The sequence below is a fragment of the Acaromyces ingoldii genome (genome assembly GCF_003144295.1).
Source record: "Acaromyces ingoldii strain MCA 4198 unplaced genomic scaffold FA10scaffold_5, whole genome shotgun sequence".
Lineage (NCBI taxonomy): Eukaryota > Fungi > Basidiomycota > Exobasidiomycetes > Exobasidiales > Cryptobasidiaceae > Acaromyces > Acaromyces ingoldii.
In genome coordinates, this window is record NW_020290251.1 from 1,608,222 (window position 1) to 1,621,403 (window position 13,182).

General features: G+C 56.5%; 6 protein-coding genes across 6 annotated transcripts; 1 reads left to right on the forward strand and 5 right to left on the reverse strand.

Annotated features, from left to right (window-relative positions):
• Nucleotides 1–16: 16 nt before the first annotated feature.
• FA10DRAFT_268836 (UDP-glucose hexose-1-phosphate uridylyltransferase) lies at nt 17–1,830 on the forward strand. Its single transcript, XM_025522498.1, has 5 exons — nt 17–198; nt 270–415; nt 511–574; nt 647–1,409; nt 1,493–1,830. The coding sequence occupies exons 1-5, from the start codon at nt 105–107 to the stop codon at nt 1,596–1,598; spliced, it is 1,173 nt and encodes a 390-aa protein (XP_025375869.1). The 5' UTR covers nt 17–104; the 3' UTR covers nt 1,599–1,830.
• FA10DRAFT_254991 (CoA-dependent acyltransferase) lies at nt 1,808–3,478 on the reverse strand (the record flags this gene model as incomplete). The annotated part of the gene is made up of 2 exons (XM_025519747.1): nt 1,808–3,107; nt 3,186–3,478. The coding sequence occupies 2 exons, from the start codon at nt 3,476–3,478 to the stop codon at nt 1,808–1,810; spliced, it is 1,593 nt and encodes a 530-aa protein (XP_025375870.1).
• A 276-nt stretch (nt 3,479–3,754) lies between these two features.
• FA10DRAFT_268839 (DUF185-domain-containing protein) lies at nt 3,755–5,713 on the reverse strand. Its single transcript, XM_025522499.1, has one exon. It carries the CDS (start codon nt 5,653–5,655, stop codon nt 3,814–3,816), a length of 1,842 nt encoding a protein of 613 aa, XP_025375871.1. The 5' UTR covers nt 5,656–5,713; the 3' UTR covers nt 3,755–3,813.
• A 115-nt stretch (nt 5,714–5,828) lies between these two features.
• On the reverse strand, nt 5,829–8,835 carry FA10DRAFT_244333 (putative RAD54-DNA-dependent ATPase of the Snf2p family). Its single transcript, XM_025519343.1, has 3 exons — nt 7,862–8,835; nt 7,074–7,806; nt 5,829–7,011 (listed from the first exon to the last, which is right to left on the reverse strand). Exons 1-3 carry the CDS (start codon nt 8,702–8,704, stop codon nt 6,017–6,019), a joined length of 2,571 nt encoding a protein of 856 aa, XP_025375872.1. The 5' UTR covers nt 8,705–8,835; the 3' UTR covers nt 5,829–6,016.
• A 50-nt stretch (nt 8,836–8,885) lies between these two features.
• On the reverse strand, nt 8,886–10,036 carry FA10DRAFT_268841 (hypothetical protein). Its single transcript, XM_025522500.1, has 3 exons — nt 9,760–10,036; nt 9,365–9,690; nt 8,886–9,300 (listed from the first exon to the last, which is right to left on the reverse strand). Exons 1-3 carry the CDS (start codon nt 9,990–9,992, stop codon nt 9,026–9,028), a joined length of 834 nt encoding a protein of 277 aa, XP_025375873.1. The 5' UTR covers nt 9,993–10,036; the 3' UTR covers nt 8,886–9,025.
• A 494-nt stretch (nt 10,037–10,530) lies between these two features.
• On the reverse strand, nt 10,531–12,631 carry FA10DRAFT_272938 (hypothetical protein; the record flags this gene model as incomplete). Its single annotated transcript, XM_025523148.1, has 9 exons — nt 10,531–10,593; nt 10,653–10,904; nt 10,992–11,406; nt 11,479–11,561; nt 11,628–11,923; nt 12,002–12,229; nt 12,317–12,385; nt 12,464–12,502; nt 12,595–12,631. The coding sequence occupies 9 exons, from the start codon at nt 12,629–12,631 to the stop codon at nt 10,531–10,533; spliced, it is 1,482 nt and encodes a 493-aa protein (XP_025375874.1).
• Between the last annotated feature and the right edge of the window lie 551 nt (nt 12,632–13,182).

Sequence of the window (13,182 nt, forward strand, 5' to 3'; positions counted from 1 at the left end):
CAAATTTTGCGCTACGCTTTTAGGCCCGCCCAATTCAATTCTTTCTCGGCTCGACTGGCTCCCATCGGCCCCACCCTGGACGAGACTCCTTGAACATCATCAAGATGGTAGAGGAAAGCCAAGGAGCGCCATTCGACCCAACCGAACACCCACATCGGCGATGGAACCCGCTGACAAGGTCCTTTGTCCTCTGCTCGCGTACGTATCTTACATCCTTCTTGTCAGCGTTGAGTCTCTGACTTTTGACCTTGCTTGCTCCGCGGCTCCAGCCCATCGGACAAAGCGACCGTGGCAAGGTGCTCAGGAGACGCCGTCAAAGGAGAGACTGCCTGCGTACGACGAAAAGTGCTACCTCTGTCCAGGAAATGCCCGGGCAGGGGGACAGCTCAAGAATGAAGACTATGAGAGCACTTTCGTGAGTACAAGGAGACAATTTGCCCCGTCTCACTTTGCCATTCTAGAGCTCTTGAACATGCCTGGTTGCTCATTTGAAGCGGAGAGAATGTGCAGGCTTTTGAGAATGACTTTGCAGCGCTGCGGCCGGACAAGGTCCAGGACATTGCGGAAGGTCAAGGTGGGTACTGACTTCAACAACTCTTCCCAGGGCGCTCGAACGTGGAGCTGAACCATTGGAGCGCTCGCAAAGATGGAAACGCACACCCACTGCTGCGCTCCTTTCCAGCTCGTGGCAGGTGCTACGTGCTGTGCTTCCACCCGTCGCACAACCTAACCATTGCCCAGCTCACGACGGCGCCCTACACGGCAAAGGAACACATCCTCCCCATCATCCAGGCATGGACGCGCCTCTACCAGTCCATCCCCGCCGACAACCCCTTTGTGCGCTACGTGCAGATCTTTGAAAACAAGGGCAGCGCCATGGGTTGCTCGAATCCGCACCCGCACGGCCAGATCTGGAGTCTCGACTACATTCCCGAGGAGCCGCAAAAGGAGCTCGAGAGCATGAAGGCATATGCCAATGACGAGCTCAACATGGGCTGTGCCAAGGACGACAGAGGCAGGCCTTCGCTTCTGCTCACCTATGCCCAGCTGGAGCTCTCGCTAGCCGATCGGCCGAGGGTGTTCGAGGTCAATGACGACTTTGTCGCCGTCGTGCCCTACTGGGCCGTTTGGCCGTTTGAGGTCCTCGTCCTTCCCCACAAGCGTCAAATTGCAAGCTTGGCCGAGATGAGCCAAGAGGAAAAGCTATCGCTAGCAGAGATGCTGGGCGCAGTGGCGTGCCGATTGGACAACATCTTTGAGTGCAGCTTTCCCTACAGCATGGGCATTCACCAGAGGCCCGTCGCCACCTCGCAGGGAGGTCAGGATGAGCTAGGAGACTACGCGCAATTTCACATTCACTACTACCCACCGCTGTTGCGGAGCGCCACGGTGCGAAAGTTCCTCGTCGGGTGAGTCCAGGTATCGTCGTGTCCGTGCAAGTGAACTGCCGCTAACAGGGCGGGGGCCCAACCACGATGATGATTTCGCCTAGCTTCGAAATGATGGGTGAGCCTCAGCGAGACCTGACAGCCGAGCAGGCTGCAGCCAGGATTCGCAGCTGCCCCACGACCCATTACCTTGCTGTGGAATCGTCGTGAAGCTACCTCGCTTTTCACGCTAAATCACCGTCTCACCTCTCGTAGACACACTCAACACATTCATACACACATACAAAAGCACGCACCCTCTCTTCTAAGAGTTTGCCTTTTCTCAGTGTGTGTAATTTATTGAGCGATGCGAAGGAGCTCCGTTGTACATGTACAAAGCAAGATGCCAAAGCATAAAGAGGCTGTCACAGCTCGAGACTCTACCTCATGTTGACCATCCACAGGCCTGGCTCCTCTACGAGTCTCTTCCACTTGTCCACAAGCCTGGCCAGCTCAACGCCCTCGACGACACGATGATCGGCCGTGAAAGCGACTGGGAGTATGAGTCTCTTTACGATATCGTTGCCACGACCTCCGTCTGAGTAGCGAGGCAGATACCTAGCTCTGCCTAGGGCACCAATGGCCAGCTGACCCGTCGGTGGAATGAGCGGCGAAGCACCTGTGCCGCCTACTGACCCAATATTGGACATGGTCAGGGTCCCACCCCTGGCTGGGCCAAGCTGGCTCCGCGAGAGACTGCCACCCGACGACGCGGCGGCACTCTGTAGGCTGGCGATATGCTTGGCGATGTCGAGCGTCGAGAGCGCATCGGCCTCGGCAATCGTCGGCGTCAAGAGACCCTTTTCGGTCGAAAGGGCAATCGAGATGTCACACGAAGATCGCTGGTGTAGCTTCTCGCCGCTTACATCGAGTTGAGACCTAAAGAGGGGAAAGTCGCGCATGGCAAGCGACATGGCCTTGATGAGCAATGGCAGCAGCGTCAGCCTCGTCGTTGGTCCCTCGTCGTCGTCGGCGATTCCAGAGCTGCCCAAGGCTTGAGACGAAGCCTGAGCTTGCCTCCGAATCGCATCCAACTGTGTCACATCAACTTCGTCCGAATAGCCAAAGTGAGGAATTGTCCACGTCGACGTCATGGCTTTGAACATTGCTCTTCTCATCGAGGACAGCGGCACTACCACGTCGTTCTCTGCTGCAGTCTCTCTTGCAACTGTCGGTCCCGCCGCACTTTGACGCGCACCCTCAGTCTCTGGCGAAGACGAGCGCTGCTGCACGTATGAATGCACGTCGTCCTTTGTGACGCGACCGTCCTTTCCCGTGCCTTGGATCTGACCAATGTCGACGTTGTGTTCCCGAGTGATTCTCCGCACGGCTGGGGTGGCCAGCTTGGAATGGTTCATCGCCGAAATCTTTTGGTCAGGCCTCGCAGCCTCGTCGCTCTCGCTCACGCGTCTGCTCCCCAGACCTTCTGGCTCCTGCTGTTGCTCCTGCTGCTTCTGCCCGGCAGGCGCATCATCCGTGGCTTGTTCTTGCTCTTGCGCCACCTCGCCCTCCATCTCGATTCTGCAGAGGGCGCTTCCCACCTTGGCCACTTCGCCCACCTTGTAGCAGTGCTCCGTAACCTTGCCGGCGTAGCGAGAGGTGATTTCAACAGAGGCTTTGTCCGACTGCACCTCGACCAATACGTCAAATTCTTCCACCGTCGATCCCGGCTCGACAAACCTTGGGGGTAGACATCAAGAAGGGAACACCAGAGTCAGCTTGAGAGAGGACAGCAAAAGAAAGGCAACATCCGCTCACCATTTGATGATCTCGCATTCAGTGATGCCCTCCCCGACGTCGGCCAGAAGGTAGTCTACTGTCCTTCGCCGGGTGGTCACAGACGTATGAAAAGTGCGCCTGCCCTGGATCTGTGCTGAATAAGACGGCGGGAGCGGCAAGCTCGAACTGCTGCATTGAAATGATGGAAGACGGGCGAGCAACAACTGCGAGGTGCCAATGGCCGTCCTGACGGCTGGACGTCCGAACACGCTGCCCGGGCCGATCAGGTGCGCCTTTGGACTGGCCCGGGGGCAAGCTAATCTCCACTGCATAATGGCCTTCATCTTTGCCCCTGAACGAGGAGAGAGTAAGAACAAAGAAGAAGGAGAAAGAGAGAGGGCGCGAGCGAGCGGACGAGCCTCGCGATGGGTAGTTGAGAGCTTATTAGGCGTGTTGGACCTTCTCCGCATCCTATATTGCGCTCAGGTGGGGGGGCGCGCGGACTCGCGCTCCACGGACCGAGACCCGTTTTCCTTCACGTGGCCAAATCACTCGCAGCTACGCTACCGGTAGCGCTCCTCCTCCTCCTCCTCTTCTTTACGTCGCTGCATGACGATGGGACATAGGTCCTCGTATCTTGACAATTTGCTACTACTAGGTACAACGGTCATGTGTTGAATCTGGACAGGAACCAGCTGGCATTCTCGTACCACGATAGAAGCGGATTGCTATCATCTCTGCACCTCGTCTTGTCCGTTTCCGCGTACCTCTTCAGAAAGGTGCTGTGGTGCATGATTTCTCCGCTTGCACCGCTTGCTGCCCCAGTTACCTGTGAATGTAGCCTCTTGAGCACCGCAAAGTCGGTAGGGAAGAAGATGTCAAAGAAGCCCTGATGGACACAATACGTCGTCACGGGAATCATGGTCCCTTCCAGGCGAGTCTGCACCACCGGAGCATTGATGCCTTGGACCGCATCCGGGAGGCGATCGAAATCAGAGACGACGAGATTATGCCGCGGAAAGGATTTTGCCAAGACTTCTACAAGCTGCAGGCTGCCCGTGGGGATGAAGGTGCGGGCCGTCAGGTTTGGGTAAAAGGGAAGATGATTTGTCATGACCTTTCTTAAGGCTTGGGGCACCGACTCGAGCCAGGATCTGCCGCTGCTGCTGCTGCTGCTGCTGCTGCTGCCACCGACAGAGGACGGAGTTGCCGAGACAAGGTCGAGGTATCGTCGGATGAGCGGGTCCGACACGGGCTCCCAGAGCTCGTGCATGTCGCCACTTTCGTCAATGGAGACGATGGCCTGGTACGGCGCGAGGCTGTCCGTGGAATAGCTGACAACGTCGTGGGTGAGGTTGTCGAGCACTTCGAGAGCGATGACGAAGCACTCTCTGCTCTCCACTTTGGTCCACTGCAAGATGCTCTCGTTGTGCACCTTGCAAGTCCCCTCATCGATGTACTTGGCAAGGATCTTGCGTTGTTGTTCGGCCAAGCGAGACGAGATCTCGATGATGCGGTACTCTGTTCTCTGGTACAAGTCCGGTTCGGCCTCGGCCAGGTAGCCTAGAACATCGTTGGCCAGGGCTCCGGAGCCTGCGCCCAGCTCGTAGATGACCAAGGGCGCTTCGTCGATCTTGCTTCGATGCCGTTCAACGATGTATCTGGCGATTGCCCTGGCGTAGTAGGGCTTGAAGAGTTCCGTGGGCGTGTGCCAGACCTGTCTGGCAACCATGACGTCGACGTCGTCGGCATGCTGGCCGTACTCGCGCTCGCTCTGCTTCTCTCTCGCGAGATCCAACCTGCCTCTGCGTTGGGCCTCCTCAAGTCCCTGCCTCGAGCTCTGTCTCGCCACTGGTCTCTGCTTCATCTTGTCCTCCCTGCTCCGCTTGGCGTCTTGCCTCGCGACGATCCCAGCCTCAAACTCGCTGTACCGGCTCTGGATGAGGCGCATGAACTCATCCTCACCACCCACGGCCCCAAAATCAATTTCCCGGCTCGTCCCATCGGGCAGGAGTACGGCATGTCGGCTAAAGTAGCCGTACGCGGGGTTGTAGAGGCTGTCGTGGATAAAGTCACGGGCCAGCATTCTTTTCGCCCGTGGCCTCGTCGATGACTGCGCCAGATCGGCAGCAGTTACGAGAGGAAAGGTGTAGTGCTCGGTGGGGGGCAGAGCTGTGAAGGGATCGGTATTATACTGCAAGCGGTGCGAGGAGCCTGACGAGCGGGAAGCAGATGAACGCGCAGGGGAGAAGATCGATCCCGCTCCACGACGGCGGCCCTGACCGGGGGGAGAAGAAGGACTGGGACCGGGAGGGGGGCCAGAGTGAGGGGCAGAGGGAGGAGCAGATGCCGGCGAACGGGTAGGTGGTTGCTGACTAGCCGGGGCGCTGGAATGAAGCCATCGTTGCGTGAGTCGTGCGCCCTCAGTGGCCCTGAGCCATGCAGATGATGCTGCTAGTCCCGTCGGCTGTCTCGAGAGCAAGGTTCCTGCCTGACGTCCCCGCATCATCGTCGCCTTCTCCGCTTCTTTTCAGAAGGCGGAAAGAGCCAGTCTGAAGAGGGAGCAGATAAACGATGAATAAGAAGAAAACCAAAACCAAAAAAAAAGAGGTTGGAAAATGGCTCGAGCGCGCCCCAGACAGCGCGCGGCCTGCTGATCAATCTGCGACCAGACCACTGTACCCTACCACTAATGCTATTACTACTACTTCTACAACTGCTGCTGCTACTGCTGCTGCTACTGCTACTACTGCTTCTTCTTCTTCTTCTTCTTCTTCTTATCAAGGTACTAAATACAATTGTGTGTTGTGTCCTGTCAGTCTTCTTGGTCTGAGGTTGGTCGCGGTCATGGTCGTGTGGTATTCGAATGTCTAGTGGCTGCAGTATTGGAAGGCGTACGAGACGTCGTCGAAGCTCAGCTCGGTTCTAAGCAAGTCATCGTGGACCTTGCCCAGCTCATCGTGGCTCCAGTGATTCCAGGTGCTGGTATCGCCGTAGAGGAGTGCTGACGCCTTGGAGATCTGCTTGCCCCCAGCACACCGCTTGCACTTGTACGTGTCGTGCGTGTCGCTGTCTGTCTTCTTGTTGAACTTGAAAAGCTCCCGCAGGTCGTTTGAAGAAAAGTGGCGCTCGGCGTCCTGGGCATCGTCGACGACGCATGAGGACAGCGTCTGCTTGTGCGATTGACGCTGCAATATCTTCTCCTCGATGGAGCCCGTCGAGATGAATCGGTAGACAAAGCATGTCTTCTTCTGACCATCTCGCCACACACGGGCCAGGGCCTGCTGATCTGACGCGGGGTTCCAGTCCGGGTCGAAGAGCACCAGGCGGTTGGCACCGATGAGATTGATGCCGCAGCCACCAGCCTTGGAACTGAGCAGAAAGACAAATTCGGCGCCTTCTGGATCGTTGAACCGGTCGACAAATTTCTGACGCTTGGCTACTGCCATGGTGCCGTCGAGGCGGAAAAGGCCCCACTTCTTGTTGCGGCACATGCGTTCAAAGAGGTCTAGCGTCTGTGTATAGTTGCTGATCAGGACCACCTTGTCTTTGCTTGTCGCACGGATCGTGGACAAGAATCGCTCGAGGACCATCATTTTGCCCGAAAGCTCGACGTGTGTGTTGCGGTGGTCACGCGGGTTGTAGCCTGGCGGGAACATTGCCTCGCATCCGGGGAGGTCGTTGGGAAGGTCCAGCAAATTCGGGTGGTTGCACAGCTTCTTGAGGATGTTGATGGCCTTGAGCGGCTGGGAACCTTTGCCTCGAAGCAGCCTCTGAATCTCTGGCGAATTGACAAAGTGGTTGTAGAGGGCCAGTTGGAAGGGCGACATTCGGCAGAAGACGACGTGTTCGTACTTGACGGGCACTGAACGGCGATGGTGAGTCACATGCAGTCGCTCCAGCTCCCGACACAAGGATCACACTTACGATACTTGGACAGCAGGTCATTGGTTCTTCGAATGATGAATTTGCTCACCGTCGCCGTGAGCTCCTGCAGCTTGGCTTTGCCGTCCTCCTGCTCCTTTTCCGTCGCCTCAGCATCTCGCCCCTTGAGGATGGGAATCTCGTACTTCTTGCGAAACTCGAGCCGTCCACCTAGCAGGTCAGGATTCGCAAACGAGACGAGGGAGAAGTACTCGGTCAGGTCGTTCTGTATGGGTGTGCCAGAGAGAATAACGCGGCGCTTGACATTGATCTGGTCGAGGGCTTCGTACGTGAGAGAGTCGGCATTCTTGAGCCGGTGGCCTTCATCGCAGAGAAGCAAGCCCACCTCGGCGCTGCCCAATTCGCCAGTGATGTTGCGTAGCGTCTCGTACGAGACAATCAGGACGGGCTGCGTGACAGACTTGCCAGTGTTGTCGGCCCATCTGCGAACGGCTGCGACCATTTCCTCCTTTGACAGCTTGCCATCGAGGGCGAGGTTTCCAGGCGCAGAGGCTCCCAGCCATTTGACCAGTTCGTTTGCCCAATTGCGAACCAGACTCGAAGGGCACGCGATGACGCACTTTTCAATCGTCGGCTTGCGAGGGACTGGCGACTGCTTGAGTAGCGTCCACATGAGCGTGATGCACTGCAGCGTCTTTCCAAGGCCCATCTCATCGGCCATGATCGAGCCAAACGCATTGTCGGCAATGAGTCCGGTCGCGCAGCGATATAGGAACTGGGCGAGGTCAGTATTGGGGCAGAAAAAGCGTACCTTGGTCAATTATGCTCACCTTGACTCCCTCAACCTGGTGTGGCCGCAGGACCTTGGCCAATTTGGGATCAATCACGACAGGCACCTTGACGGGCAGGGCATCCGTCGTTCGCTTGCGGCGAATACCCAGAATGTCGGCCAGGCTCTTGTGCGGACCTCGAGGTGTATGTGCATCGAAAGTCGGCGGGGGCGCCGGTGACCCACCCTCGTCGAGCTTCTTCTCAGCCTCTTCCTGCTCTTTTTGGATCCTCTCCTTTTCCTTCTCGGCCTCGCGATCATCGACGGTAGGATCAAAGAGGACGATGGCGTGCTCGCCCATCGGGTCATGGAGCGGCCTCGGCGGCACTTCAATCGTCTGTCTCGTGCCGAGTACCGCGCCACTCAGCCTCGTCTCGACAATCTCACCATTCTTTGCGCGCATGACGGGAATTGAAAAGCGCTTATGGATCGATTCTTTCTTTGGCTTGAACACCTCCCACTTGCGATTGTCAGCTTTAAGCGACCGACCATTTGCATCAACGCCCTTCATCCCCTCGAGGGAGATTGTCTTTCCCTTTTTTGCCTTCTTCGCCGGTCTACCTGGCCCACCTTCGTCGTCCGAGACTGTCGCCTCGTCGTCCCCGTCGTCTAGATCGCCACCCATTCCCTTGTAGTCGACCTGCTTGCGCTTTCTGCGACCAAGGTCGCTTTCATTCTTCGACTTGCTTAGACCCAAGGGTACCTTGAAAGGCTTCTTGCCGAGCAAGGGCCCAAAGCCGCCTCCAATGGCCGTTTTAACGTCGTAGCTGCCCAGCGATGACTGCGCACCATCGCGTGAGGGTGATGACTCGCCCAGCGCCGCGAGAACCACGCTGCGACGCATCTTGCTCTCCCTCAACAAGCCCAAAACAGCCTCCAAATGCACTTGTGATGGCGCTGTTTTCGCAGGGGCAGGGACACAGGCGCACGTAAAAAGGGTTTGCTGGGGATGCGATGGAAGGATAGCTTCGGTGGCGAGATTAACACGTCCAAATTTCACTTTGAGACGCGCACCATTCCTCAAGCCTGGCGATTGAGCACGTGCACCAGAGAGCTGTCGGCATGAAATTACACTCAAAAGTAGTAGTAGTGACAAACGAGAACAAGGGGGAAAAGGGCGTTGCAGGAGGAATGCAGATGATTGCGAAGCAGCCCCGAAAACGATTCATGAGGACAGAGAAGGACCGACGACGGCTTGCCCGTTGAGCTGGACGCCTCGCTCGCGATCCAGCGACGTCTGGCTGTTGTCACCATTGACCAGCGCCGGCTCGCGTGACTCTCGCCACGCCCTGAGCATCTCAATTGTTGTAACCTTGATCTTGTGTTGTCTCGCGAAGGCAAAGCAGGCATCTCGAGATGCGATGGAGCCCGTCTCGTCGGACGGGTCCACGAGCTCGCACAGGAGCGCGACGGGCGGGAGCGAAGCGGCAACGGCAAGGTCTGCATGAATGGGCAGTCAGCAAACAAGAGGCGCAACAGCAATAAAGACTAGGTGCAGACTCACCAACACTGGCCTCCGTATGGCCACTGCGCCTTCTAACACCTCCTTCCGTGTATCTGAGCGGACAAAGGTGGCCTGGCCTGCAGAAATCTCCTGGCTTCACCTCATCCTCGCCGTCGTTGAGCTGCCCATGCCGCTGCCTCCAGGCTTTGGCAAGCATCCTCGAGCTGAGAGCGCGATCATGCGCAGAGATACCCGTAGTGGTGCCGTGCCGGTAGTCGAGCGTGACAGTGTAGGCCGTCTTGTTCTTTTCCGTATTGATGGGCACCATCATGGGAATCTCGAGGGCCTCAATGAGGCTCGGATGAAGCGAGATGCAGATGAAGCCGCTGTTAGGATATCAGCTCTGCGTCAGCCAACTGTCAATGAAATATGAAGCCGGTCGGAAGGGTACTGACCTCGTGTGACGAATGAGCCACGCCATTTGTTCGGTGGTGATTGCATCGGCAGCAATGATCAGATCCCCCTCGTTCTCGCGGTCCTCATCGTCGAGCACGATGACGAATTTGCCCTGCCGGATGTCCTCGACAGCCGACTCGATCGAATCAAACTTTGGCCTTTGCCCATCCCCTTCGACAGTTGCCGATCTCGAGGCCGCCGCACCTTCACCTGCTGCTTCGGGTGGGGACATGGTTGTGGAACAAGAGCAAGTCAGATCAAGCGACCGCACATCGCGGGCCCGGGCCGGATTTTATTTTGGACTCTTCCATTTCTTCCATGTTCCGAGCTCAGTGAGTCAGTCAGCAAAACCCACGTGTTTCTCGCATCCTGGCGTCTATGGCGCATTGGCCTGCAAATACCCTTCGATCGTTTGCCGACGGGAGTTGATATCCTCTCCACCGAGGAGCAAGAACGAACAGAGACATTCGTTCTTGCTGACATACGTGGCAGTTGCGTTGAATGTACTGGCACGAGTGTGAGCAACAATTCCGTCAAACGTCTCGAGAGGCTGTCAAGGAGGGACGGTCGCTTTTTCTTTTTCTGAGACAAGCGGTTTGAATTGCGGGTGGCATACATAGGAGAAATCGAGAAGAAGAGGGAGAGAGGGAGGGACCAAAGAAGCTGAGGAGCTCAACAGGGAAGCACATGCAACGAGGCACAATCTTTCCAGGAATTCAACGTCCGGCTCATCGGACGAGCGTGGCAGTATGACGACGCATTGTCGTCCTTCACTGTCCAAACAACCAGATGAAGCTGCCTCGAGGGTGTGCGCGAACGGGCAAGAGCTCGTACTTTTATGACCCATCAGCACAAGATGCCAGGAGGAAGAATGCAAGTTTGGACAACTCACGCGCAAGGACTGCATCTGGACGAAGAAGCCGCTTCGAATAAAGGGTGCGCAGAAGAGGGGGATGACGGTTAGGAAAAATAGGTGAAGGAGCAGCACGGCGACCAAGGTAGGAATCTTTGCGTTGGCCTCGGGGAACGTGCGTCGGAACCAAGTCGAGGTGACGGTGGCCACCCCGTTGAGAAGGAAAAAGACAAAGTTTTCGCCCCCAGCGTAGTTGAGCGTCTGGAGCGTGATCCACTCGTGGAAGATGCCCTGTTGCATGGCGAGCAAGCAAGTTAAAAGGCTTAGCGTGAGGTGTTTTTTCTCGACAATTTTTAGAAACAAAAGCATACGACTCACGCTCATGGCAAACGTAGCAATGGCAGCAAGAGCTTTGGGCAGAAAAGAGGACTTGGGCTTGTTGGAGGAGCTCTTTTTCTGTTGTTGCTGACCGCCGTTGTCCTTTGCTCCATTGGCCGTGCTCGTCAATGGCTTGAGGCCGTTTCTGCGCAGCCTATGCTCGTCTTCGTCATCTGTCTTGCTCGCCTCGGCCTCGGTCTCGGAGAGATGGTCGAGGTGCTTGCGATTGCGCTGCTGCTGCTGGAGCTGCGCCACGCGGTCCTTCTTCTCCTGCTTCTCCTTGCGCTGCTTTGCCTTGACGCTAGATGGTGTCTGACGGCCGCCGCCAAAGACGACGCGATGAAGGACCGTGGCAATGGCACGATTCCAGTGCGACCAGAACAGGCGAATGTTGACGGTTCCTAGCGGATTCTCGCTGCATCATCATCGTCACCGAGGTCAGCGTGGTGGATGCAAAAAAGGCTTGACAGGCATGTCTGATACGCACAACATATCGGCCATCTCCACGTTGCAGAAGATGCCGATGGTCTTTAGCAGACCGTCGCCAAAGAGGGCGAGAGCCATGAGGATCTGTCCGATGACAAATCTTAGCAAAGGAGACGTGAGGCGTCGCAAAAAATTCTCTATCTTGCTCACCGAAAGACCGAGGGCGTCGCAGTAGCAGTGGTAGGCCAGCTGGCTCATGTTCTTTGTCAACTCATAGGGAGGGACGATGTAGAGGGTCAAGAGCAGCACGATGCCCTCGATGAGAACCTTTGGAAGGCCCTTTGCATTCTGCACGCGCGCGCTCCGGTGAAAGCCCTCGTCGCGGTCTCGCTCGGCGATCTCCTCTTCCTCCAGGGGAAAGGCCCAGAGGTGGCAAAAGAAGCGGGCAAAGTTCCATGATTGCACCTCTTCACGTGTGCGGATCTGGAAAATGTCCCAGACGAGGACTGTTGCAGATCAATGTCAGCACCAACGAAGAAAGCTGGGCAAGCGCGCTCTTGACTCTTTCTCTGGCAAAGACTCACGGCAGGAGCGGAAGCCCAGGGCAGGCTTCCAGAAGTCAAGAAGCATGATGCCGCTCTGGCCCGTGACGACGGGCCAGGCGATGAGGGCCGAAACCATTCCGCCGATGCAGGCGTGGCGCAGAAGCGCATTCTTGTTGACGTAGTGGTAGAGCAAGTAGCAAACGAGCGTCGATGAGAGCATAAATGCCATCAGCAGGCTTCCCTCGCCCAGTAGCCGTTCCACGGGATCTGCCAAAGCGAGAAAGAGGCGCGCGCGAAGAGACGAAGCCGATGAGCTAGTCGCACCGAGCCGCCTTTGGCCTGCCGATCACTCACAGGGGGGCAGGTCGAACTCGGTCACCTTGAAGCCGAGCTTGCGCGCCAGCTCGAGCACCGGGTCTTTCTCTAATGTTTTCAACAGCGAATACTCGGCATCGTCAGTCTCCCCTCAAATCCCTTCTCCTCAATTCCACTACCACGCACCGAGAAGCTTGAAGCCAAGTCGGGAGTGAGTAGGAGTGCCTACGCCAAATAGGCCTGTTGTTGCATGAAATGAAAAAAAAAAGGCGGATCAGCGGGCCTGGAAGAAGAAGAACCCTGCGCTGGTGACTCACTGGCGAGCCGCTCGGCAGACTGTGAGATCTTTTCCATCATGCGCTTCTCCTCCTTTTTTCCCTTTCTTGACACGGAAGAGCTTTCTTTCCCCTGTCTATGGTGGTGGAGACAAGAGCGGGAGAGAGCAGGAGGATGTAAAGAAGGAAGAGAGAGGCAGCAGGAGGAGGCCGTCGGGAATGTTAGGCTGGGTAAGGAAAGCCAAACTTCTCGCGCTGCAGCTGACGGGACACTGTGAAAAGTGGAGTAACGATTCTTCTTGCGCGTGAGTAGAGTCTCTCTAGAGCGGTATAGCTAGTAGTAGTAGTAGTACTACAACCAGTAGTTTGTGGTCAAGTGCGGGGACACAATTAACGAGGAGGGCTGTGGCCGAGGCTTCAGTTCGACAGCGTCATCTTTCAGCGCCGACCTGATGTGTCTCATCAGCTCCAATCTGAAGCCGCTCCGACGCACTGCTGTGCTGCTGCGAGATGTCTGATCGTGGAGGAGAGAGCCGTAGTTAAAATAAAATAAAACAAAACTAGCGGCGGAAGAATCGCACCTTCCCCACATGTGTACGTCATCGAGGTCCACGATTGCAGTAGTAGTAG

What these genes read in the sequence shown, in the direction of transcription:
- FA10DRAFT_268841 (XM_025522500.1), bottom strand. Translation starts at nt 9,992, where the DNA reads ATGTCCCCACCCGAAGCAGCAGGTGAAGGTGCGGCGGCCTCGAGATCG. An exon ending in TGGCTCATTCGTCACACGAG is followed by an intron (nt 9,691 to 9,759) that starts GTCAGTACCCTT and finishes ATATCCTAACAG; the next exon opens with CGGCTTCATCTGCATCTCGC. An exon ending in CCATACGGAGGCCAGTGTTG is followed by an intron (nt 9,301 to 9,364) that starts GTGAGTCTGCAC and finishes CCATTCATGCAG; the next exon opens with ACCTTGCCGTTGCCGCTTCG.
- FA10DRAFT_244333 (XM_025519343.1), bottom strand. Translation starts at nt 8,704, where the DNA reads ATGCGTCGCAGCGTGGTTCTCGCGGCGCTGGGCGAGTCATCACCCTCA. An exon ending in ACCAGGTTGAGGGAGTCAAG is followed by an intron (nt 7,807 to 7,861) that starts GTGAGCATAATT and finishes GACCTCGCCCAG; the next exon opens with TTCCTATATCGCTGCGCGAC. An exon ending in TGACCTGCTGTCCAAGTATC is followed by an intron (nt 7,012 to 7,073) that starts GTAAGTGTGATC and finishes ATCGCCGTTCAG; the next exon opens with TGCCCGTCAAGTACGAACAC.
- FA10DRAFT_268839 (XM_025522499.1), bottom strand. Translation starts at nt 5,655, where the DNA reads ATGATGCGGGGACGTCAGGCAGGAACCTTGCTCTCGAGACAGCCGACG.
- FA10DRAFT_268836 (XM_025522498.1), top strand. Translation starts at nt 105, where the DNA reads ATGGTAGAGGAAAGCCAAGGAGCGCCATTCGACCCAACCGAACACCCA. An exon ending in GTCCTTTGTCCTCTGCTCGC is followed by an intron (nt 199 to 269) that starts GTACGTATCTTA and finishes CCGCGGCTCCAG; the next exon opens with CCCATCGGACAAAGCGACCG. An exon ending in AAGACTATGAGAGCACTTTC is followed by an intron (nt 416 to 510) that starts GTGAGTACAAGG and finishes GAGAATGTGCAG; the next exon opens with GCTTTTGAGAATGACTTTGC.